Source organism: Mesoplodon densirostris, chromosome 11 (assembly GCF_025265405.1).
Source record: "Mesoplodon densirostris isolate mMesDen1 chromosome 11, mMesDen1 primary haplotype, whole genome shotgun sequence".
Taxonomy (NCBI): Eukaryota; Metazoa; Chordata; class Mammalia; order Artiodactyla; family Ziphiidae; genus Mesoplodon; species Mesoplodon densirostris.
The window spans coordinates 31,034,874-31,059,148 of record NC_082671.1 but is presented as its reverse complement, the minus strand read 5'-3'; the positions used below and the strand labels follow the sequence as shown (position 1 = coordinate 31,059,148).

Below are 24,275 nucleotides of genomic sequence, written 5' to 3'. Positions count from 1 at the left end.
TCAAGTAGTGATTCCAAATCTTGTAATATTTAGAAGCTGATATCCAGCAGCTCTCCATCTCTACAAATGTGTGAACCTGTGTGGTTTAATTACAGGAGAGAGGTTGTGTCAGTTGACAGAAGAATTCTTGAGGTAGTCACTGGAGAAAAGGCATTAAACTTTGTGGGTATTAAAAATTCCTGGGGCCCATTGACAAGTAGGTGGGATATTTTTATCCTTTAATCTTTACCCCAAACTTTTTTTTTTTTTTTTTTTTTGCGGTACACGGGCCTCCCACTGCTGTGGCCCCTCCCGCTGTGGAGCACAGGCTCCGGACGCGCAGGCTCAGCGGCCACGGCTCATGGGCCCAGCCGCCCCGCGGCACGCGGGATCCTCCCAGGCCAGGGCACGAACCCGTGTACCCCTCATCGGCAGGCAGACTCCCAACCACCGTGCCACCAGGGAAGCCCACCCCAAACTCTTAATCTCCCTTTTTTGCAACTTCCTTTTGTGGTTCATAGGATTTCTTACTTGTTTACAAACATTGAAGATAGGAGTTGCAAATATTAAATGTGGCATATGATTTGCTCCACATATCCTTCTTATGATGGTTTTGAGCATTGTAAGTATCCTAGGAAGAGCTTGACTTATGACTGGTAATATACTGAAATATTTCTAACTGTTTAACCTTAGTTAAAAAAATTTTTTTATCTATATCTGTAGCATAATGCAATTGAAGACATTAGCAAATAATTGTTATTTTTTTTGTGCTTAGCTCTATACATGCTAAGTTCTAAAGACCTGATATTGTTTATTGCTTTTTTATAAAACATTTTCATCATGTGATGATTTATTAGCAATTTTCATGCCAGAGTAAGGCTAGGAACTAGGAACTAATTTTAATATAGCTTTTGTACAGCTGAAAAATAAATTGGATACATTTATATCTGATATTTATAAAAAAACGTTTAGATATATTTATTTTTTCATCTTTTGTAGTTTGTGTCTTGTATGTACAAGGAGTTGGAAATAAAGAATGGAGAGAGGTAAGAATTTGAATTTAAAAAAATTGTTCTGGAAGACATGGTATAAGTTAAAATGTGATCAAGATGATACTTTCCTGTTTTTAGTTATTTTAGTGATTTTCTTATAGATTTATTTATTTATTTTTGGCTGCATTGGGTCTTTGTTTCTGCTCCCAGGCTTTCTCTAGTTGTGGCAAGCAGGGACTACTCTTTGCTGTGGTACGTGGGCTTCTCACTGTGGTGGCTTCTCTTGTTGTGGAGCACGGGCTCTAGGCATGCAGGCTTCCGTAGTTGTGGCACGCAGGCTCAGTAGTTGTGGCTTGCAGGCTCTAGACCTCAGGCTCAGTAGTTGTGGCACACGGGCTTAGTTGCTCCGCGGTTTGTGGGATCATCCCGGACCAGGGCTCAAACCCGTGTCCCCTGCATTGGCAGGCAGATTCTCAACCTCTGCACCACCAGGGAAGTCCTTCAACCCAAAGATTGAATTTCTTTTTTACTTTATTTCATTTTAATTTGATGAAAGCAATCTTTGTGTTTTGTTCTTAATAATCATTAATGTTTAGCTCATTTATGATCTTTCTGTGGAATAATCTAGCCTTGAATTTGTATTTTCCTCAGTCTTACATAAATTTAATGTGATCCAATTCTTACATAATTGGAAGTTTGTGGGTTTAGTCTCACTTTTTGAGGTCAACTACTGATTTTATAAAATATTGCTTTAAAGTGTTTTAAAAGTGATATCAATTATCACCTGCTTTTTGACAGTTAATAACTTGTTATTTAAAGTAAAGTGGAAACTCAGTTTCCTAATACAAATACTTTGTGTAATGGAGTAAGAGCAAGGAGGCAGAATTACATTTTTTCATGGTTAATAATTTTGTTTATTTTTATTGCAGTATAGTTGATGTGTAATATTATGTTTCAGGTGTACAATATACTGATTCACAAATTTTAAGGGTTGTACTCCATTTATAGTTATTATAAAGTATTGGATATATCCCCTGTGTTGTATAGTATATCTTTGTAGCTTATTTTATACATAATAGTTTAGACCTCTTAGTCCTCTCCCCCTGTATTGCCCCTCCCACCTTTCATCTCCCCATTGGGAACCACTAGTTTTGTTCTTTATATCTGTGAGTCTGTTTCCTTTTTGTTATACTCACTAGTTTGTTGTATTTTTTTTAGATTCCATATATAAATGATATCATCCAGTATTTGTTGTTCTCTGTCTTATTTCACTTAGCATAGTACCCTCCAAGTCCATTCATGTTGTTGCAAATGTAAAGTTTCATTCTTTTTTATGTCTAATATGCCATTTTGTTTATATATGTGTGTGTGTGTATGTATATATATATATATATATATATATATCTCACATGTTCCAGTCCAAGAACATGGTATACCTTCCCATCTGTTTGTGTCATCTTCAGTTTCTTTCATCAGCATCTTACAGTTTTTGGGATACAGGTCTTTTGCCTCCTCAGGTAGGTTTATTTCTAGTTATTTTATTCTTATTGATGCAATGATAAATGGGATATCTTCCTGATATTTCATAGATAGTATACAGAAATGCAACAGATTTCTGTATATTATTTTTGTATCCAGCAAAGTTACCAAATTCATTGATGAGCTCTACTTGTTTTATGGTGGCTGCTTTAGGTTTTTCTGTGGATAGTACCATTTCAACTGCAAACAGTGACAGTTTTATTTCTTCCTTACCAATTTGGATTTCTTTTATTTATTTTTTCTTCTGTAATTGCTATGTCTAGGACTTCCAATACAATGTTGAATAAAACTGGTGAGAGTAGGCAGCCTTGTCTTAGAGGAAATTCTTATAGATTTATACTGTTGAGTATGCTATTAGCTGTGGGTTTTTCATATATGGCCTTTATTAGGTTGAGGTATGTTTCCTTTATGCTCACATTCTAGAGAGTTATAATAAATGGATGTTGAATTTTGTCAAAAGCCTTTTCTGCATTTATTGACATGGTTTTTATTCTTTAGTTTATTAATGTGGTGTATCAGACTGATTGATTTGCAGATAATGAAAAATCCTTGCATCCCTGGGATAAATCCCATTGATCATGTTGTGTGATCCTTTGATGTATTTTTGGAGTTATTTTGCTAGTATTCTTTTGAGGATTTTTGCATATATGTTCATCAGTGATATTAGCTTGTAATTTTCTTTTTTTTTTGCAGTATTTTTGTCTGGTATTGGTATCAGGGTGATGCTGGCCTCATAGAATGATTTCGGAAATCTTCCTGTCTGCAATTTTTTTGAAATAGTTTTAGAAGAATAGGTGTTAACTCTTCTGTAAATGTTTGATAGTATTAACCTGTGAAGTCATCTCGTCCTGGACTTTTGTTTGTTGGGAGTATTTTAATTACTGATTCAATTTCAATACTGGTATTTGGTCTGTTCATATATTCTATTTCTTTGTGGTTCAGTATTGGGAGATTGTATGTTTTTAAGTATTTGTCCACTTATTCTAGGTTTCCATTTTATTGGCATATAGTTGTTTGTAGTAGTCTTCTTATGATCTTTCTTATTTCTGTGGTATCAGTTGTAACTTCTCCTTTTTTGTTTCTGATTTTAATGATTTGGGCCCTCTCCCTTTTTTTTCTCATTAGGTTAGGCTAAAGGTTTATCAATTTTGTTCATCTTTTCAAAGAACCAGCTTTTAGTTTAACTGATGTTTTTCTGTTTTTTTTTTTTTTAGTCTCTGTGTCATTTATTTTTGCTATGATTTTTATAATTTCTTTCCTTCTAATAATTTTGAGTTTTATTTGTTCTTCTTTCTCCAGTTTCTTTAGGTGTAAGATTAAATTGTTTGAACTTTTTCTTATATCCTGACATGAGCTTGTATTGCTGTAGACTTCCCTCTTAGAACTGCTTTTGCTCTGTCCCATAGGTTTTGGATCAAAGTATTTTTGTGTTCATTTGTCTCTAGGTATTTTTTGATTTCCTCTTTGATTTCTTCAGTGATCCATTGGTTGTTTAGTAGTATATTGTTTAGTGTCCACGTGTTTGTGTTTTTTGCAGTTTTTTTTTTCTTGTAGCTGATTTCTAGTCTCATAGCATTGTGGTTGGAAAGATGTTTGATATTATTTCAATTTTCTTAAATTTCCTGAGGTTTTTTTTTTTTTTTTTTTTTTTTTTTGCGGTATGTGGGCCTCTCACTGTTGTGGCCTCCCCCGTTGCGGAGCACAGGCTCCAGACGCACAGGCTCCGGACGCGCAGGCTCAGCGGCCATGGCTCACGGGCCCAGCCGCTCCGCGGCATATGGGATCCTCCCAGACCGGGGCACGAACCCGTATCCCCTGCATCGGCAGGCGGACTCTCAACCACTTGCGCCACCAGGGAGGCCCCTGAGGTTTGTTTTGTGGCTTAGCATGTGATCTGTCCTGGAGAATGTTCATGTACACTTGAAAAGAATGTTCCATGTGCAACTTGTATTCTGTTGCTTTCAGATGGAATGTCTTTCTTCTGAGGTCTTTGATCATCTTTAACATCACTACCTGAACTCTTCCTTGGATAGATTGCCTATCTCTACCTCATTTAGTTCTTCTTCTGGGGTTTTATCTTGTTTCTTCATCTGGTTCATGTACCTCTGTTGCCTAATTTCTCCTGAGGTGATGTTTGTATTTTCATATACTTGAAGGTTAATTATGTTTCCTGACCTTGGAGAAGTGGCCTTCTGTAACAGATGTCCTATGTGTCCCAGCAGCGCATTCCTTTTTTGTCACCCAACATGTTTGCTCTAGGGGTTTCCCCTAAGAGGGCTGTGTGGGTCCTTCATTTTAGTGGGCTGTCTGTGGTGTTTTGGTAGGTTTGGTTGGCTTTTAGTTCAGTTGGTTGCAATACCTTGCATTGTGCAGAGGCTGACATCTGCTGGTTGGTAGGGCTGGATGACCCAAGAGGGCCGTGGGATAAGTGCTGGCTCACTGGTATGTGGAGTCAGGATCCAGAAGACTCTGGGGCTGTTGCCAGTACAGTGATTGGTGATGCCAGGTCCTGGGGTTAGTGCCAGACGAATCCTGGAATCTAGTTGCAGGGCCCCGTGATCCCAGAGTTGATGCCATGTTGCAGGGGCTGGTTCCTGACACAGTTGTGTACAGGGTCTGGAGTGTTCCGAAGCTCGTGTTGGCCTGCTAGTGGGCAGGGCCAGAGCCCATGGGGTGTCAGGGCAGTGTCTGTCCTGCTGTGGGCAGGCTGGGTTTTCAGGTTGTGGTATTATGGTTTTCTTGCATCTGATGTCTGCCTCCTGGTGGGTGAGGCTAGTCCAGAGGCTAGAGAAGCCTTCCTGGAGGGCAGAGCCAGGGCTCAGTGGATTCTGCCCACTGGTGGGTGGAGCTGGATCCTGGGTCCTCTGGTGGGCAGGAGCATGTCTTAGAGGCTGCTGTGTGCTCAGGAGGTTTTTAGGCAGTCTGTCTGTGGATTTGTGGGGCTGTGTACCTGCCCAGGTAGTTGCTTGGCCTTAGGCATCCTAGCACTGGTGTCTACAGGCTGTTGGCTGGGACCAGGTCTTGGTGTCAGTGAGCTTCCACAATGGCACCCACCAGCACCAGTGTCCATATGGTAGAAGGAGCTTACAGGAATGGCTGCCATCAGAGTCTTTGTCCCCAGGGTGAGCTGCAGTTGCCTCCTTCCTCTCTGGAGAACACCAGCAGGTAGTTCTGGCACAGGCTCCTATCAAATTACTGCTTTTGCCCTGGGTTCCAGACCATGTGAGATTTCATGTTCACCCTTTAATAGTGAAATCTCTATTCCCCCCATTCCTGTGGGGCTCCCAGAATTAAGCCCCACTGGCCATCAAGACCAAATGCTCTGAGGATTCATCTTCCTGATATAAGAACCCTGAGCTTATGAGCCCAATATGGGGCTCAGAACTCTCATTCCTATGGGAGAAGCTTTGCAATATAATTATTCTCCAGTTTGTGAATTGCCAACTGGGGGTATGGAACTTGACTATTTCATGAATCTGTGCCTCCTACCCATCTCTTGTGGTTCCTTCTTATGTCTTTTTTTTTTTGTTTTTTTTTTGTTTTTGGTTTTGGTTTTGGCGATATGTGGGCCTCTCACTGTTGTGACCTCTCCCATTGCAGAGCACAGGCTCCGGACGCACAGGCTAAGCAGCCATGGCTCACAGGCCCAGCCGCTCCGCGGCACGTGGGATCCTCCCGGACCGGGGCACGAACCCGTGTCCCCTGCATCGGCAGGCGGACTTCCAACCACTGTGCCACCAGGGAATCCCCCTTCTTATGTCTTTAGTTGTAGAAAATCTTTTCTGATAAGTTCCAGTGTTTTTCATTGATCGTTCTGCAAATAGTTGTGATTTTAGTGTGCTTGTGAGAGGAGGTGAGCTCAGGACCTTTCTACTCTGCTATCTTGGCCTATCAGTGTCAGAATTATTATTTTAGTTAACTTATTTTCTAGAGTATCTCTGCATTCAACTGGAAAGGTGATCACTGGAGAGGAGGGGAGCATATTAAAATAAAAGGTAGTTTCATCTGCTTGTGGTTGCTGTTTATCCCAGGAAGTTAGTGCTTTGTTTTAATGAGGTTACAGTTTCTGGTGAGATTTCCCTAGAGATATTTGTGCTCTCTGTTGTCACAGATTGCTTTGCAGCCAGCCACTTTACCAAGGTATGTCAACTGTGAGATGGAAGGTGAGAATTAGATCATTATAATTTATGCCCAAACATGGGAGACTAAACCAATTCAACAGTAGTCTGTACTGATAATGGGTCGGTGGGACACTGAACACCAGTTTCTCATATCTAATTGTTTATGTACTTTTCCATATGGTTATTCAATATTTATCTCAAACTCTGCATATCCAAATGTAAATTCATCATCCTTACCCTATTCCTACTTCTTCTTTGCTCCACATGTAGCTAGTGGCATCACCAGCCAAAATATCAAAGTTTTGCAGCTATCCTTGACTTTCTCTCCCACACCATTCTTATTTAATTAGTTATCCAGTGATATAAATTTTCATTCATAAACTCAGATGAGCCACCTCCTTTATTCAGACACATGTTATTTTTTGTCTCCTTTGTTACAACATTCTCCTGAGTCCATGCCACTCTCTCTCTCATGTTACTCTGTCCAATTATTCCTTTGACTATTTTCCTAAGAGACATGCTGACTCTTGTCATTCACTTTAGATTACCTTTCTCAGAGGCCTGGGACAATCCAGTGGAACTGTTGATGGACCATAGGCAAAAGGCCAGATGGAGATGAGCATTTACCAGGAGTGTCTAGAAAACAACATTGTTTGAGGGACTGTTAAAGGAACTGAGATAAATATCCATAATGTATAGGACCAGGCATCTTGGCCAATGAAAATCCTAATGATGAAGCTTTCTTATTGCCTAAGCAATGAGATGTAAGTTTCTTATTTAATTTACAGTGTTTTTCATAATAATAATGACTCTTGTTCTAAGCCCTTTAGAATACTGACTAATTTAGTTTGCACAATCTTAAGAGGTAGATGCCATTAGCATCCTTATTTTACACATGAAGAAATTAAAGAACAGAAAGCTTAAGTGACTTGACCAAAGTTAGCCAGTTGTAAATAATAGAATGGGGATTTCAACCCAGGCCATTTGGCTCCATAGTTCCTAATTTGCAGAATCCTTATCTGACCCCAGCCTTCACATTCTGGTTTTATTAACAGAAATAAATTCTATAAATTGATCTTTGGGTCTTTATTCATATTTTCTTCAGCTTGACTTTGAATGAAAAACAAGTAAGAGAAGAGGCCTACTATTTAGGTAAAATAGCATAATATTAAAATAAATCAGAAAACAGAATATTTTACTTATTTATTTTTTTCTCTTCGAAGGGGTAGAATGTATAAGAGGGAATAATATGCAAAATTGGTATAAAAACAAAGTAGAAATTGAGAATATGATGAGAAATAGGACCCAGAATTATATAGAGTGGGTAGGGAAAAGATGGACAAAGATGGGGAGATACCAGTTAAGAGGCAATTTCAATAGACAGCATTTCAAAAAAATTAAAAGTGTTAAGAACTAGAGAATAGTCTGGAAGAATAGAAAAGGAAGTGTCAGATGCAGAGACAGCATTTTGTAGGTAAAATCCATTGTATATAGCATCTAATTGAACTAGCTGGATAAAGGAAAGGGGTGAAAATAATGAAATACACTGTATATATTATTAAATCCCCACCAAATCATTTGAGAAAGTCAGTTTCTTTACATTGAGAGCCAGTATGGTATACAGTGGTTAAGGGAGTACACTTGAGCTCTTAGTGACTGTTTCCTCATCTGAAATGTGGGGAATTATGCTAATGATTCTAGCTCACACAGTAGTTATGAGGATTAAACTAACCACTGGACAATGACTGGCACATAGTAAACACTATATGATTAAGGCTACCTTGGTTCTCTAAGAGATCAAAATACATTTTTAAGAATAACAAAACTAGTAAGTGGCAGATAAGTAAATTCCTGTGTTATAATATTCTGTAAAATTCATTGTACAAGCCCAACAGTTGATGGGAAAATGACCTGTGGGATTTACTTGGCCTCAAACCTAACATGATGGTATGGTGTTGCATAGCTGCTAAAAAGCTAATGCAACCTGAGGATGCATTGATGGATGTGCAATGCTTACATTAAGGAAGATAATGCTATTATGTTGAGGTATATTAAATTGTCATTTTTGTTGCTCAAAGTGGTTGAGTGTTGGCAATTTCATGTGATTCAATTAAATACTCTTGTATTTTGCTCTCGTAGGAGCAAATCTGGAATGTTTGTTTTCAATTCTCCATTTGAGATCATTGAAATGCCATATATGAGGAGGGCTACCATCCTGAAGAAAGGGATAGACACTATGTCATATTAACGAAGGAATGTTTCACCTGAAAAATGCAAAGACTCTGAGTAGTCATAATAATTGTCCTTAAATTCTTAAAAGTATTTTGATTTAGACATGGGGGTACATTTACTTGAAGTTGAAACAAGAAAGGAGGAAAGAAAAATTTTGGCTCAAAGGATGAAGAGACAAAGGCATATTTTGTTCACTGTGGGTAAGACCTTTGTAACATTTAGAGTATTCCATGGTAGAATGGGTTTCCTAGAACAGTATCCTGGAGCTAGAACTATAGTGGATGTCCTGTCCTGTATTCAAACAGGGGTCGGACTAATTCATCAGGAAAAAAACTGGACTTGATTAGTTCTAACTACTTGCAACACTGATTTTATGATGCTATAGAACTCATAAAGAGTTTTGCACTCATATTATCAATTCTTCCCATTATCTTTTAAGTATTGAGCATATTTTACAACATAATAACAAGAGCCACTCTAATAATTACCTTCAGTGTATTTGGAATTAGACAAGTAAAACATTATAGATATTTTAGTAAAAATTTAAAATATATTCATCCATTTATCAATTTGACCTGTATTTATTGGGTGCCTATCATGTAGCTGCAGTGGTGGAAAAAAATTTTAAATAGACAGTACTTTTACCTTAAGGAGCATAAAATATAGTTGAAGAGTTTTACCAGCAACTTCAGTGTGACTGTATAATCCATTTACTGATTTAGGTATGAACACTGTGTCAGTAATATAGTGGTCATGTTTGTATTTGAATTTAGATGTATTCTGGAAAAGTATGTATTCACTAGCCACATGATTTTATGTTCTGGGATGAATTACTTTTATACAGTAAGGAGAAATTTAAAAAAGAAAAAAAAAGGGCTTCCCTGGTGGCGCAGTGGTTGAGGGTCCGCCTGCCGATGCGGGGGACACGGGTTCGTTCCCCGCTCCAGGAGGATCCCACATGCCATGGAGCGGCTGGTCCCGTGGGCCATGGCCACTGGACCTGCACATCTGGAGCCTGTAGTCCATGGCGGGAGAGGCCACAGCAGTGGGAGACCCACATACCACAAAAAAAAAAAAAAAAAAGAAAGAAAGAAAAAAAAGAAAAAAAAGCTTAAAATATGTGGAAACAAATGCTCCAAATAAAGGGATAAAAAATTATTTAAAACTGTAGTGGTAATCTGCAGTTTAAAAAATATATCTGACACTATTACAATTACCTGTATATCTTCAAAAAATTCTATCTAATGATTGTGAATTGTCAAAGTAATTTATCTTTTAAAACTAAAACGATATTTCAGTGCATAATAATTTGGAGCTAGAAATGATAAAGTGCCATGAATTATGAAAATATGAAAACCTCTTAGTGGTGACTGGAAATAGCAAAGTCATGTCCCTAAGGATGCACACATACTTGGCTCTGAGAGGTTCTGAAAATGCTGCAATTAATTTCTTTGAGTTAAATTTTAGTTATCCATAGGTCATCTATTTTGTGAATTACTTTTAAACATTTAAAATTACAGAGTTGCTTCCTGATTCCGTATGTTAGTTATATAATGAAATGAAACAAGCTGAAGTTGTTTATAACCCACAGTGAGTGTACTTTGGAGGCAAATCTACTGCCAAATGCTGATGTCTATAGTTTGACATTGTCTCTGTTCTGCACTGTTCCATTGATATTGAGCTGTTTTAATATTTATTCATGTCCATGCTGAATAATATATGTATAATATGTAAACACACACATATTCAGAAAGGATAAGAACATTTTTCATAGCTCAGCTTAAATGTTACTTTACCTGTTGACCTTTTCTAACCCTCACAACTAGAATTTCCTCCTTTCATCTTTTTGAAATCCCATAACTTAAATATCTTTCTTATAGTCCTTGTCACCTTCTACTTTATATCATTCAACAAACATTAAAGACTTTTTTGTGAACCTATTTTCTTCTATGTCTTAACTTCACTTCTTAATTCAGTGCTCCTTAAAGGTCAATCTCCTCCCTACAGCATTTAGGATAAGGCTTTTGTGCTTAGAAGATGCTCAGTTAATATTTGTTAAAAGGAGGAATTTGAGGATACCCTCAAATATGGGCACACACTTAATGATTGTGGTTTCAGAATTTGTGACTTGCAAGCCTCCTTGTAGATAATTTGGTACAAAGGTCACATTTTTCATAGGAGAACATTCACGTGGCATGTGAAGTACTTATGAGAGCTCAGTGCTTATTCTGCTGCTTCTTTATTGTAACTTTTACCACATATTTAGGAATTTGAATGATAGCATTCATTGAAAAGCATGGTTTTTACCTCTTAAAGCTTAGGGTATACTCATTTCATTCTATCTTTTTTGTTCTGTGGAAATAATAGAGTGAAGCATCTATAAAGTTATCGATATAGGAAAGAGGAAACTCTCCATGGCCTTTAGGCAGTCACTGTTGCTAAACCATTGAGGGTCCTACTTGGTTATTGACACTATCTGCACTATTGGGTTCATGCTGCAGAGCAGCTGCGTGTTTTTCTTTGGTTTGGTTTTATTTTCTATTTTATAAAAGAGACTTTAATTACAATATACTGCTGAGAATTCAGTCTGTAGAGATTATATTCCTCTAGTAGACATTTGAAGGATTCTTACTATATGTATCCACTGTGATTGAGGGGATCGTAACAGAAGAGAATTGAGGAGAAGTTATCTGGCATGTGGTTGAAAGAACTTTGTAAAACCAATATTTTCTATGGAAGGTATAGTCATTCTTAAGGCATTACTGTTTTAGCAAAAACTTGTTGTGTGTCCCTCAGGAAAATACCATATTACACTCATTTGGATTCCTAACATCAGCCATACCAGTTTTGAAAACAACTGTAGATTGGCTTTGAAATTTTACTGTTTAGAAAAGGACATAAAATAGTTTTACAGATATTTATGGTCATAGAGAATTAGACGTATAGGCTTAATGTAATTGCATATGTTTATAAGGCTAAATTGAAGTCTTGGCTCTATCGATATTTTATGTCCAACTGAACAAGAATTATACTTTCTTTTTTTTAAATTTCACTATCATGTGATCTGTTTTTTTAAATAAATTTATTTATATTTTATTTACTTATTTTTGGCTGTGTTGGTCTTCATTGCTGTCCGCAGGCTTTCTATTGTTGCTGCAAGTGGGGGCTATGCTTTGTTGCACTACATGAGCTTCTCATGGGGGTGGCTTCTCTCTTTTTTTTTTTTTTTACCATCTCTGACTGTTTATTATTTTTTTATTAGTTTTTGCTTTATAACAAAGTGAATTAGTCATACACACACATCTGTTCCCACATCCCTTCCCTCTTGCGTCTCCCTCCCTCGCACCCTCCCTATCCCACCCCTCCAGGCGGTCACAAAGCACAGAGCTGATCTCCCTATGCTATGCGGCTGCTTCCCACTATCTATCTACCTTACGTTTGGTACTGTATATATGTCCATGCCTCTCTTTCGCTTGTCACACCTTACCCTTCCCCCTCCCCATATCCTCAAGTCCATTCTCAAGTAGGTCTGTGCCTTTATTCCTGTTTTACCCCTAGGTTCTTCATGACATTTTTCCCCTTAAATTCCATATATATGTGTTAGCATACGGTATTTGTTTTTCTCTTTCAGACTTACTTCACTCTGTATGACAGACTCTAGGTCTATCCACCTCATAACAAATAGCTCAGTTTCATTTCTTTTTATGGCTGAGTAATATTCCATTGTATATATGTGCCACATCTTCTTTATCCATTCATCCGATGATGGACACTTAGGTTGTTTCCATCTCCGGGCTATTGTGAATAGAGCTGCAATGAACATTTTGGTACATGACTCTTTTTGAATTATGGTTTTCTCAGGGAATATGCCTAGTAGTGGGAATGCTGGGTCATATGGTAGTTCTATTTGTAGTTTTTTAAGGAACCTCCATAGTGTTCTCCATAGTGGCTGTACCAATTCATATTCCGACCAGCAGTGCAAGAGTGTTGCCTTTTCTCCACACCCTCTCCAGCATTTATTGTTTCTAGATTTCTTGATGATGGCCATTCTGACTGGTGTGAGATGATATCTCATTGCAGTTTTGATTTGCATTTCTCTAATGATTAATGGTGTTGAGCATTCTTTCAGGTGTTTGCTGGCAGTCTGTATATCTTCGTTGGAGAAATGCCTATTTAAGTCTTCTGCCCATTTTTGGATTGGGTTCTTTGTTTTTTTGCTATTGAGCTGCATGAGCTGCTCATAAATTTTGGAGATTAATCCTTTGTCAGTTGCTTCATTTGCAAATATTTTCTCCCATTCTGAGGGTTGTCTTTTGGTCTTGTTTATGGTTTCCTTTGCTGTGCCAAAGCTTTTAAGTTTCATTAGGTCCCATTTGTTTATCTTTGTTTTGTTTTTCCATTCCTCTAGGAGGTGGGTCCAAAAGGATCTTGCTGTGATTTATGTCATAGACTGTTCTGCCTATGTTCTCCTCTAAGAGTTTGATAGTTTCTGGCCTTACATTTAGGTCTTTAATCCATTTTGAGCTTATTTTTGTGTATGGTGTTAGGGAATGATCTAATCTCATGCTTTTACATGTCCCTGTCCAGTTTTCCCAGCACCACTTATTGAAGAGGCTGTCCTTTCTCCACTGTACATTCCTGCCTCCTTTATCAAAGATAAGTTGACCATATGTGCGAGGGTTTATCTCTGGGCTTTCTATCCTGTTCCATTGATTATCTTTCTGTTTTTGTGCCAGTACCACACTGTCTTGATTACTGTAGCTTTGTAGTATAGTCTGAAGTCAGGGAGCCTGATTCCTCCAGCTCCGTTTTTCGTTCTCAAGATTGCTTTGGCTATTCGGGGTCTTTTGTTTTTCCAAACAAATTTTGAAATTTTTTGTTCTAGTTCTGTGAAAAATGCCAGTGGTAGTTTGATAGGGATTGCATTGAATCTGTAGATTGCTTTGGGTAGTAGAGTCATTTTCACAATATTGATTCTTCCAATCCAGGAACATGGTATATCTCTCCATCTATTTGTATCATCTTTATTTTCTTTCATCAGTGTCTTATAATTTTGTGCATACAGGTCTTTTGTCTCCTTAGGTAGGTTTATTCCTAGATATTTTATTCTTTTTGTTGCAATGGTAAATGGGAGTGTTTTCTTGATTTCACTTTCAGATTTTTCATCATTAGTGTACAGGAATGCCAGAGATTTCTGTGCATTAATTTTGTTTCCTGCTACTTTACCAAATTCATTGATTAGCTCTAGTAGTTTTCTGGTAGCATCTTTAGGATTCTCTATGTATACTATCATGTCATCTGCAAACAGTAACAGCTTTACTTCTTCTTTTGCAATTTGGATTCCTTTTATTTCCTTTTCTTCTCTGATTGCTGTGGCTAAAACTTCCAAAACTAAGTTGAATAATAGTGGTGAGAGTGGGCAGCCTTGTTTGTTCCTGATCTTAGTGGAAATGGTTTCACTTTTTCACCATTGAGGACAATGTTGGCTGTGGGTTTGTCATATATGGCCTTTATTATGTTGAGGGAAGTTCCCTCTATGCCTACTTTCTGCAGGGTTTTTATCATAAATGGGTGTTGAATTTTGTCGAAAGCTTTCTCTGCATCTATTGAGATGATCATATGGTTTTTCTTCTTCAATTTGTTAATATGTTGGATCACACTGATTGATTTGCATATATTGAAGAATCCTTGCATTCCTGGAATAAACCCCACTTGATCATGGTGTATGATCCTTTTAATGTGCTGTTGCATTCTGTTTGCTAGTATTTTGTTGAGGATTTTTGCATCTCTGTTCATCAGTGATATTGGCCTATAGTTTTCTTTCTTTGTGACATCCTTGCCTGGTTTTTGTATCAAGGTGATGGTGCCCTTGTAGAATGAGTTTGGGAGTGCTCCTCCCTCTGCTAAATTTTGGAAGAGTTTGAGAAGGACAGGTGTTAGCTCTTCTCTAAATGTTTGATAGAATTTGCCTGTGAAGCCATCTGGTCCTGGGCTTTTGTTTGTTGGAAGATTTTTAATCACAGTTTCCATTTCAGTGCTTGTAATTGGTCTATTCATATTTTCTATTTCTTCCTGATTCAGTCTTGGCAGGTTGTGCATTTCTAAGAATTTGTCCATTTCTTCCAGGTTGTCCATTTTATTGGCATAGAGTTTCTTGTAGTAATCTCTCATGATCTTTTGTATTTCTGCAGTGACAGTTGTTACTTCACCTTTTTCATTTCTAATTCTATTGATTTGAGTCTTCTCCCTTTTTTTCTTGATGAGTCTGGCTAATGGTTTATCAATTTTGTTTATCTTCTCAAAGAACCAGCTTTTAGTTTTATTGATCTTTGCTATCGTTTCCTTCATTTCTTTTTCATTTATTTCTGATCTGATCTTTATGATTTCTTTCCTTCTGCTAACTTTGGGGGTTTTTTGTTCTTCTTTCTCTAATTGCTTTAGGTGCAGGGTCAGGTTGTTTACTCGAGATGTTTCCTATTTCTTAAGGTGGGATTGTATTGCTATAAACTTCGCCCTTAGTACTGCTCTTGCTGTGTCCCATAGGTTTTGGGTCGTCGTGTCTCCATTGTCATTTGTTTCTAGGTATTTTTTTATTTCCTCTTTGATTTCTTCAGTGATCACTTCGTTATTGAGTAGTGTATTGTTTAGCCTCCATGTGTTTGTATTTTTTACAGATCTTTTCCTGTAATTGATGTCTAGTCTCATAGCGTTGTGGTCGGAAAAGATACTTGATACAATTTCAATTTTCTTAAATTTACCAAGGCTTGATTTGTGACCCAAGATAGGATCTATCCTGGAGAATGTTCCATGAGCACTTGAGAAAAATGTGTATTCTGTTGTTATTGGAAGGAATGTCCTATAAATATGAATTAATTCCATCTTGTTTAATGTATCATTTATAGTTTGTGTTTCCTTATTTATTTTCATTTTGGATGATCTGTCCATTGGTGAAAGTGGGGTGTTAAAGTCCCCTACTATGAGTGTGTAACTGTTGATTTCCCCTTTTATGGCTGTTAGTGTTTGCCTTATGTATTCAGGTGCTCCTATGTTGGGTGCATAAATATTTACAATTGTTATATCTTCTTCTTGGGTCGATCCCTTGATCATTATGTAGTGTCCTTCTTTGTCTCTTCTAATAGTCTTTATTTTAAAGTCCATTTTTTCTGATATAAGAATTGCTACTCCAGCTTTCTTTTGATTTCCATTTGCATGGAATATCTTTTTCCATCCCCTCACTTTCAGCCTGTATGTGTCCCTAGGTCTGAGGTGGGTCTCTGGTAGACAGCATATATATGGGTCTTATTTTTGTATCCATTCAGCCAATCTGTGTCTTTTGGTGGGAGCATTTAGTCCATTTACATTTAAGGTAATTATTGATATGTATGTTCCTATTCCCAATTCCTTAATTGTTTTGGGTTCGTTATTGTAGGTCTTTTCCTTCTGTTGTGTTTCTTGCCTAGAGAAGTTCCTTTAGCATTTGTTGTAAAGCTGGTTTGGTGGTGCTGAACTCTCTCAGCTTTTGCTTGTCTGTAAATGTTTCAATTTCTCCATCAAATCTGAATGAGATCCTTGCTGCGTAGAGTAATCTTGGTTGCAGGGTTTTCTCCTTCCTCATTTTAATTATGTCCTGCGACTCCCTTCTGGCTTGTAGAGTTTCTGCTGAGAGAACAGCTGTTAACCTGATGGGGATTTCTTTGTGTGTTATTTGTTGTTTTTCCCTTGCTGCTTTTAATATGATTTCTTTGTGTTTAATTTTTGACAGTTTGATTAATATGTGTCTTGGTGTATTTCTCCTTGGATTTATTCTGTATGGGACTCTCTGTGCCTCCTGGACTTGATTAACTATTTCCTTTCCCATATTAGGGAAGTTTTCAACTATAATCTCTTCAAATATTTTCTCAGTCCCTTTCTTTTTCTCTTCTTCTTTTGGAACCCCTATAATTCTAATGTTGGTGCATTTAATGTTGTCTCAGAGGTCTCTGAGACTCTCCTTTGTTCTTTTCATTCTTTTTTCTTTATTTTGCTCTGCATCAGTTATTTCCACTATTTTATCTTCCACCTCACTTATCCATTCTTCTGCCTCAGTTTTTCTGCTATTGATCCCATCTAGAGTATTTTTCATTTCATTTATTGTGTTTTTAATCGATGCTTGATTCATCTTTAGTTCTTCCAGGTCCTTGTTAACTGTTTCTTGCATTTTGTCTATCCTATTTCCAGGATTTTGGCTCTTGGATATAGAATCTTGGATCATCTTTACCATCATTATTCTGAATTCCTTTTCAGGTAGACTGCCTATTCGCTCTTCATTTGTTAGGTCTGGTAGGTTTTTATCTTGCTCCTTCACCTACTGTGTGTTTTTCTGTCTTCTCATTTTGCTTATGTTACTGTGTTTGGGGTCTCCTTTTTGCAGGCTGCAGATTCGTAGTTCCCGTTGTTTTTGGTGTCTGTCCCAATGGCTAAGGTTGTTTCAGTAGGTTGTGTAGGCTTCCTGGTGGCGGGGACTAGTGCCTGTGTTCTGGTGGTTGAGGCTTGCTCTAGTCTTTCTGGTGGACAGGTCCATGTCTGGTGGTGCGTTTTGGGGTGCCTGTGGCCTTATTATGTTTTTAGGCAGCCTCTCTGCTAATGTGTGGGGTTGTGTTCCTGTCTTGCTAGTTGCTTGCCATAGGGTGACCTGCACTGTAGCTTGCTGGTCATTGACTGAAGCTGGGTGCTGGTGTTGAGATGGAGATCTCTGGGAGATTTTCGCTGCTTGATATTATGTGGAGCTGGGAGGTCTCTTGTGGATCTCTGTCCTGAAGTTGTCTCTCCCACTTCAGAGGCACAGCAGTGACTCCTGGCTGCAGCACCAAGAGCCTTTCATCTCCCCAGCTCAGAATAAAAGGGAGAGAAAGTAGAAAGAAAGAATTAGTAGAAGAAAGAAAGAGAGAGAGAAAGAAAGGAACAAGGAAAGAGAGGAAGGAGGGAGGGAGGGAGGGAGGAGGGATGGAAAGAAAGAAAGAAAGGAGGGAGGGAAGGAGGAAGGAAAGAAAAAGATAGAGTGAAAGGAAGCGAGGGAGGGAGGGAGGAAGGAAAGAAAGAAAGAAAGGTGCAGAGTGGGTTGGGAGGAAGAGAAGTTAGGAAAAAAAGAAAGAGAGAAGATAAAGTAAAATAGAATAAAATATAAAATATAGTAGCATTATTAAAAATAACAACGTAATTATTGAAAAAAAAAACCAGACAGATAGAACCCTGGGACCTATGGTGGAAGCAAAGCTATACAGAGAAAATCTCACACAGAAGCATAAACATACACATTCACAAAAAGAGAACAGGGGGAAAAAAATCGAAAATCTTGCTCTGAAATTCCACCTCCTCAGTTTGGGATAATTCATTGTAAAAAGAGGAAAAGGGGAAAAAGTCTGAAATCTTGCTCTCAAAGTCCACCTCCTTAATTTGGGATAATTCATTGTAAAAAGAGGAAAAGGGGAAAAAATCTTAAATCTTGTCCTCAAAGTCCATCTCCTCAATTTGGGATGATTCGCTGTCCATTCATGCACTCCACAGACGCAGGGCACATCAAGCGCCCCGTGGAACTTTAATCCGCTGCCTCCGAGGCTGCACAGAGAGATTTCCCTGTCTCTTCTCTGCTCTCACAGCTCCCGGGTCTCAGCCTTGGACTTGGCCCCGCCTCTGCATGTAGGTCGCTGGAGGGCATCCGTTCTTTGCTCAGACAGGACGGGTTTAAAGGAGCCCCCGAGGGCTTCCCTGGTGGCACAGTGGTTGAGAGTCCGCCTGCCGATGCAGGGGACACGGGTTCGTGCCCCGTTCTGGGAAGATCCCACATGCCGCGGAGTGACTAGGACTGTGAGCCATGGCCACTGGGCCTGCGCGTCCGGAGCCTGTGCTCCTCAACGGGAGAGGCCACAGCAGTGAGAGGCCCGCATACCGCCAAAAAAAAAAAAAAAAAAACCCTAAAATAATAAAGGAGCCACTGATTCGGGGGCTCTGGCTCACTCAGGCCGAGGGGAGGGAGTGGCATGCAGTGCGGGGCGAGCCTGTGGCAGCAGAGGCCGGCGTGACGTTGCACCAGCCCGAGGCGCTCCTTGCGCTTTCCCGGGGAAGCCGTCCCTGGGTCCCGGGACCCCGGCAGTGGCGGGCTGCACAGGTTCCCCGGAAGTGGGGGTGGACAGTGACCTGCGCTCGCGCACAGGCCTTGTGGCGGCGGCAGCCGCAGCCCCAGTGTCCCACGCCTGTCTCCGGGGTCCACGCCTTTAGCCGCGACTCGCGCCCGTCTCTGGAGCTTCTTTAAGCAGGGCTCTTAATGCCCTCTCCTCGCACACCAGGAAACAAAAGGGAAGAAAAAGTCTCTTGCCTCATCGGCAGCTCCAGACTTTTTCCCCCGGACTCTCTCTGGGCTAGCCATGGTGCACTAACCCCTTCAGGCTCTCTTCCTGCCGCCAGCCCCAGTCCTCTCCCTGCGCTCTGACTGAAACCCATTACCCGAGCCTCAGCTCCCAGCCCCGCCCTCCCCAGCGTTCGGATCAGAGAAGCCTCTTGCGCTGGTGTGTGCCTGAGGGCACCGATCCTCTGTGCGGGAATCTCTCTGCTTTGCCCTCCACACCCCCGTTGCTGTGCTCTCCTCAGCTACTCGGAAGCTTTCCCCCTCCGCCACCTGCAGTCTCCGACCATGAAGGGGCTTCTAGTGTGTGGAAACCTTTCCTCCTTCACGGCTGCCTCTCACTGGTGTAGGTCCCGTCCCTATCCTTTTGTCTCTGTTTTTTCTTTTTTCTTTTGCCCTCCCCAGGTATGTGGGGAGTTTCTTGCCTTTTGGGGGGTCTGAGATATTCTGTCAGCGTTCAGTAGGTGTTCTGTAGGAGTTGTTCCACGTGTAGATGAATTTCTGATGTATCTGTGGGGAGGAAGGTGATCTCCTCGTCTTACTCTTCCGCCATCTTCCTCCGTCCCCCCTCTCTGTCTCGTGGTGGCTTCTCTTGTTGTCGACCACAGGCTCTAGGCACACGGGCTTCAGTAGTTGTGATACGTGGGCTCAGTAGTTCGTGGGCTCTAGAGCGCAGGCTCAGTAGTTGTGGTGTACGGGCTTAGTTGCTCCGCGGCATGTGGGATCTTCCTGGACCAGGGATTGAACCCATGTCCCCTGCATTGGCAGGTGGATTCTTTACCACTGTGCCACTAGGGAAGTCCAAGAATTATACTTTAACAGAACTTTTCTGATTGTTAGCTGAAAAACAAATCCAGAATAATTTTCTTCTCAAACTATTTTTTCCTTTTTGGCTTTTGTTTATTTTTTATTTTTCCAGCTTTACTGAGAGGTAGTTCATATAGAACATCGTGGAAGTTTAAGGTGTACAACATAATGATTTGATATATCTGTATAGATATTCTTTCTTTGTGTGATGAGAACTTTTAAAATGTGCAATATATTATTGTTAATTATAGTCACTATGCTGTACATTACATCCACAGAACTTACTTATCTTTATATTATAACTGGAGGTTTTTACCTTTTGACCAACTTCACACATTTCTCCCACCCCCCACCCTTGGCAACCACCAATCTGTTCTGTTTCTATGACTGGTTTTCTTAGATTCCACACATAAGTGAGATCATACAGTATTTGTCTTTCTTTGTTGTATTTCACTAGCCTAATGCCCTCAAGATTTATCCATGTTTTTGCAAATGGCATAATTTCCTACTTTTTAATGGCTGTGTTCCTGTTCTAATTTTAGTATACCTTTTTATTGAAATAAAACATACCCAGATGAGGGGTACACATCATACAGCACAATGAATTCGTTAGATGCAAATACATCCATGTGATTGCCCCACATCTACAAATAGAATATTGCTAGCATCCAGGAATTCTGTTTGTGCACTTTCTTCCTCACAAATTAAACTGTATCCTGACTTCTAGCACTATAAAATAATTTTGCCTTTTTTTAAGCATCATATAAGTAAAATCATTATATTATATATGTATTTGTGTCTAGTTTGTTTCACTCAGAATTATGTGTGTGGAATCTATCCATGCATGTGGCAATAGTTTGTTCATATTTGTTGCTGTATGTTTTTCTATTTTATGAATATACCCCAATTTATTTATCCAATCTACTCTGGGTAGATTTTTGGATTGTTCGCAGTTGCTGAATATTATGATTAACTGGTTAGAACATTCCAGTACATGTCTTTTATATCTTATATTTGTAAATTATTATTGTCTGCACATGTAGGAGTAAAATTTCTGAGCCACAGGGTATTCATATTTTCATATTCAGTAAATACTGATGAACTGTTTTCTAGAATTTTCCATGTGCCATTCTCATTGCAGTACATCTTTGCCAGTGCTTTGTATTGTTAATTAAAAAAACATATTTCCATTCTGGTTAGTATAAAGATATCTTGTTTGGACTTTAACTTCATGATGATTAATATGGCTGAGCACCCTTTGATAGGCCTAATGGCCATTTGGCTATCCTCCTATGAAGTGCACGTTCAGGTGTTTTGCCTATTTTCTTACTGATTTTTAGGAGTTATTTATGCCTTCAGGGTAGGAATTTTTGTTGCTTATATGTCTTGCAAATATCTTCTCTCCTGTTGTAGCATGGCTTTTAACTCTTTGAACCATATATTTTGTTGAACAGAAGTTTGTAATTTTAATTTAGGTTGTAATATCAAATTATTCCTTTCTGATCTGTGCTTTTGTTCTGTTTAAGGAATGTTTCTATTTGAAGGCCACGATGATGTTATATTCTAGAAGTTTTATTGTTTTAACTTTCATATTTAGACCTACAATTCCTCTGAGATTAATTTTTGTGTATGATTTGAGGTAAAATTTACTTTGATTCCATATGGTATCGAATTGACCCAGGAGCATTTGTTGAAGAGATTTTCTTTCTTTATTGTAAATCATATGACCTTTGACATAAATGAAATGATTAAATATGTGAGGACTTAATGATTGATGATTAAATCCTTGTTGAGGATTCTATTGTGTTATACTATGCTATCTTAATAACTAGTTGTATGTACTTTGTAGTTGTTTTCTTTTACTTCAAAGTTTTCTAGATCAGGGGTCAGCAATCTTTTTCTGTAAAGGACAAGATACAAAAAGGGGCCAGGGGTAAATATTTTAGACTAGGTGGTCTCTATGTTCTCTAGGGCTATTGTAGCATAAAAGCAGCCATAGACAATACATGAATGGTTAATTAGGGCTATATCCCAATGAACCTTAATTTACAAAACAAGTGGCAGGCCAGATTTGGCTTATGGACTGTTCTAGGATATTCATAGCTTTTTACATCACCACAAAATTTTAGAATTTGTCAGTTTATACACATACACATTCATACATGCATACCTGCACGTGTGCTTGTGCACACACACACACACACACACACACACACACACTGTGAGATTTGAGTTTGGTTTAAAGCTGTAGGTTAATTTCTGAGAATTGAAGTATGTAAAATCTACGAATATGGATACAATCCATGAATACAGATACTTCTCTATTTATTTAAATTTTCTTTAGTTTCTCTGAATAATATTTTACACTTTTTGTGTAAGGGACCATTAACATCTTTAATTGTATTTGTCCCTAGTGATTAGATATTTTTTGATGCCAATATAACTTGTCATGTCTCATTTTTATTTATTATTGTAGTATATAAAATGTCATTTTTGGGGGGGAGTAGTTGAATTGACTTTGCTTAACTTACTAATAATAGTTTGGATTTTAAAAAATTTTCTTCATACACTATGGTAATCTGCACATAATGTTTTATTTTTCCCTTTCTAATCATGATGTTTATTGTACTGACAACTACCTCTGCACAGTGTTGAATAAAAGTGGTGATAGGAAGAATCCTTGTCTTGTTCCTGATATTAAGGCTAAAGTTTTCATATATTTGCATCTATGAGATGTTTATATGATTTTTCTTTATTTTGTAAATGTGGTAAATTACTTGATTTTCAGTATTAAAACAAATATATTTCTGGAATGATCCAACTGATTCATGATATATTATCTTTTAAATATATTGCTTACAATGTTTTCCTAATATTTATTAGAATTTTGCATTATGTTATTTATGAGTGCTATTGATCTATACATTTCCTTCCTTGACATAAATTTGTTGGTTTTTATTCTTAAGCTTAAATAGGACTCATTAAATGTGTTTGAAAATATTTCCTCTTTTACTGTTCTCTGAAAGAATATGTGAAAGATTAACGTTATGTCTGAGTTAAATATTTGGAAAAATTTCCTGCTAAAGAATTCTGAGCCTGACTATTTCTTTGTGGGAAGTTTGAATTTCAAATTCACGTTTTTTAAAATTAATTTATTTATTTTTGGCTATGTTGGGTCTTCGTTTCTGTGCAAGGGCTTTCCCAAGTTGCGGCAAGCAGGGGCCACTCATCATTGCAGTGCACAGGCCTCTCACTATTGTGACCTCTCTTGTTGCGGAACACAGGCTCCAGACACGCAGGCTCAGTAGTTGTGGCTCACAGGCCTAGTTGCTCTGCGGCATGTGGGATCTTTCCAGACCAGGGCTCGAACCCGTGTCCCCTGCATTAGCAGGCAGATTCTCAACCACTACACCACCAGGGAAGCCCCACTTTCTTTCTTAACTATCTGTCTACTCACGATTTCGGTTTCCTGTCCTGACAATTTTGCATGCTATGTTTTTCCAGGAATTTGTTCATTTCACCCAAATTCTCAAATTTATTGGCATAAAGTTGCTCATAATATACTGTTAAGATATATATATTTCTCTAAGATCTACAGCAGTATCCCACTTTTTACTTTCTGATGTTAATAATTTGTAATTTTCTCTCTATTTTTTCCCTTTATCCATCTCGGCAGAGGTTTATCTGCACATAGTGTTTCATTTTTTCCTCTTGAATCATGATATTTATTGCACTGACAAATTTATTAGTCCTTTCTAAGAAGCCACTTTTGCCTATGTTGGCTACCTCTATTTAGTTTTTTAAGAATTTCATTGATTAGTGCAATTATCTTTACTTTTTCCTACTTTTTTGGTTTTAATTTGCTGTTCTGTTCTAAGTTCTTGAGATAGATAGCTTAATATTTATTTTCAATCTTTTTTCTTTTCTACACAGGCATTTTAGGCTATAAATTTCTCTTTAAAGGAGCTGTAAGTATATCCAACAAGTATTGTTATGTTATACTTTTATTTACATTCAGATTCAAAATGTTTTAAAAATTTTTTTTAAATTGATCTCAAATTTACTGAAAAGTTGTGAATATAGTGTAAAGATTTTTTTTCCTTTGAGTTATTTGAGAATAAGTTGCCAACATGATGCCCCATGGAGCTTGGATACTCTATTGCATAAAGCACATTCTCCTAGAAAGCCATAATATAACAATCAGAATCAGGAAACTAGCACTGACAT

At 38.3% G+C, this 24,275-nt stretch overlaps 1 protein-coding gene across 1 annotated transcript in view; it reads left to right on the top strand.

Moving 5' to 3' along the window:
• The window catches only part of CPNE8 (copine 8), a 336,491-nt gene that overhangs the window by 54,428 nt on the left and 257,788 nt on the right, over window positions 1–24,275 (top strand). The window contains exon 4 of the mRNA XM_060111969.1: window positions 979–1,025. Within this exon, the coding sequence (XP_059967952.1) occupies window positions 979–1,025 (47 nt within the window). The remainder of the gene's footprint in view (window positions 1–978; window positions 1,026–24,275) is intronic.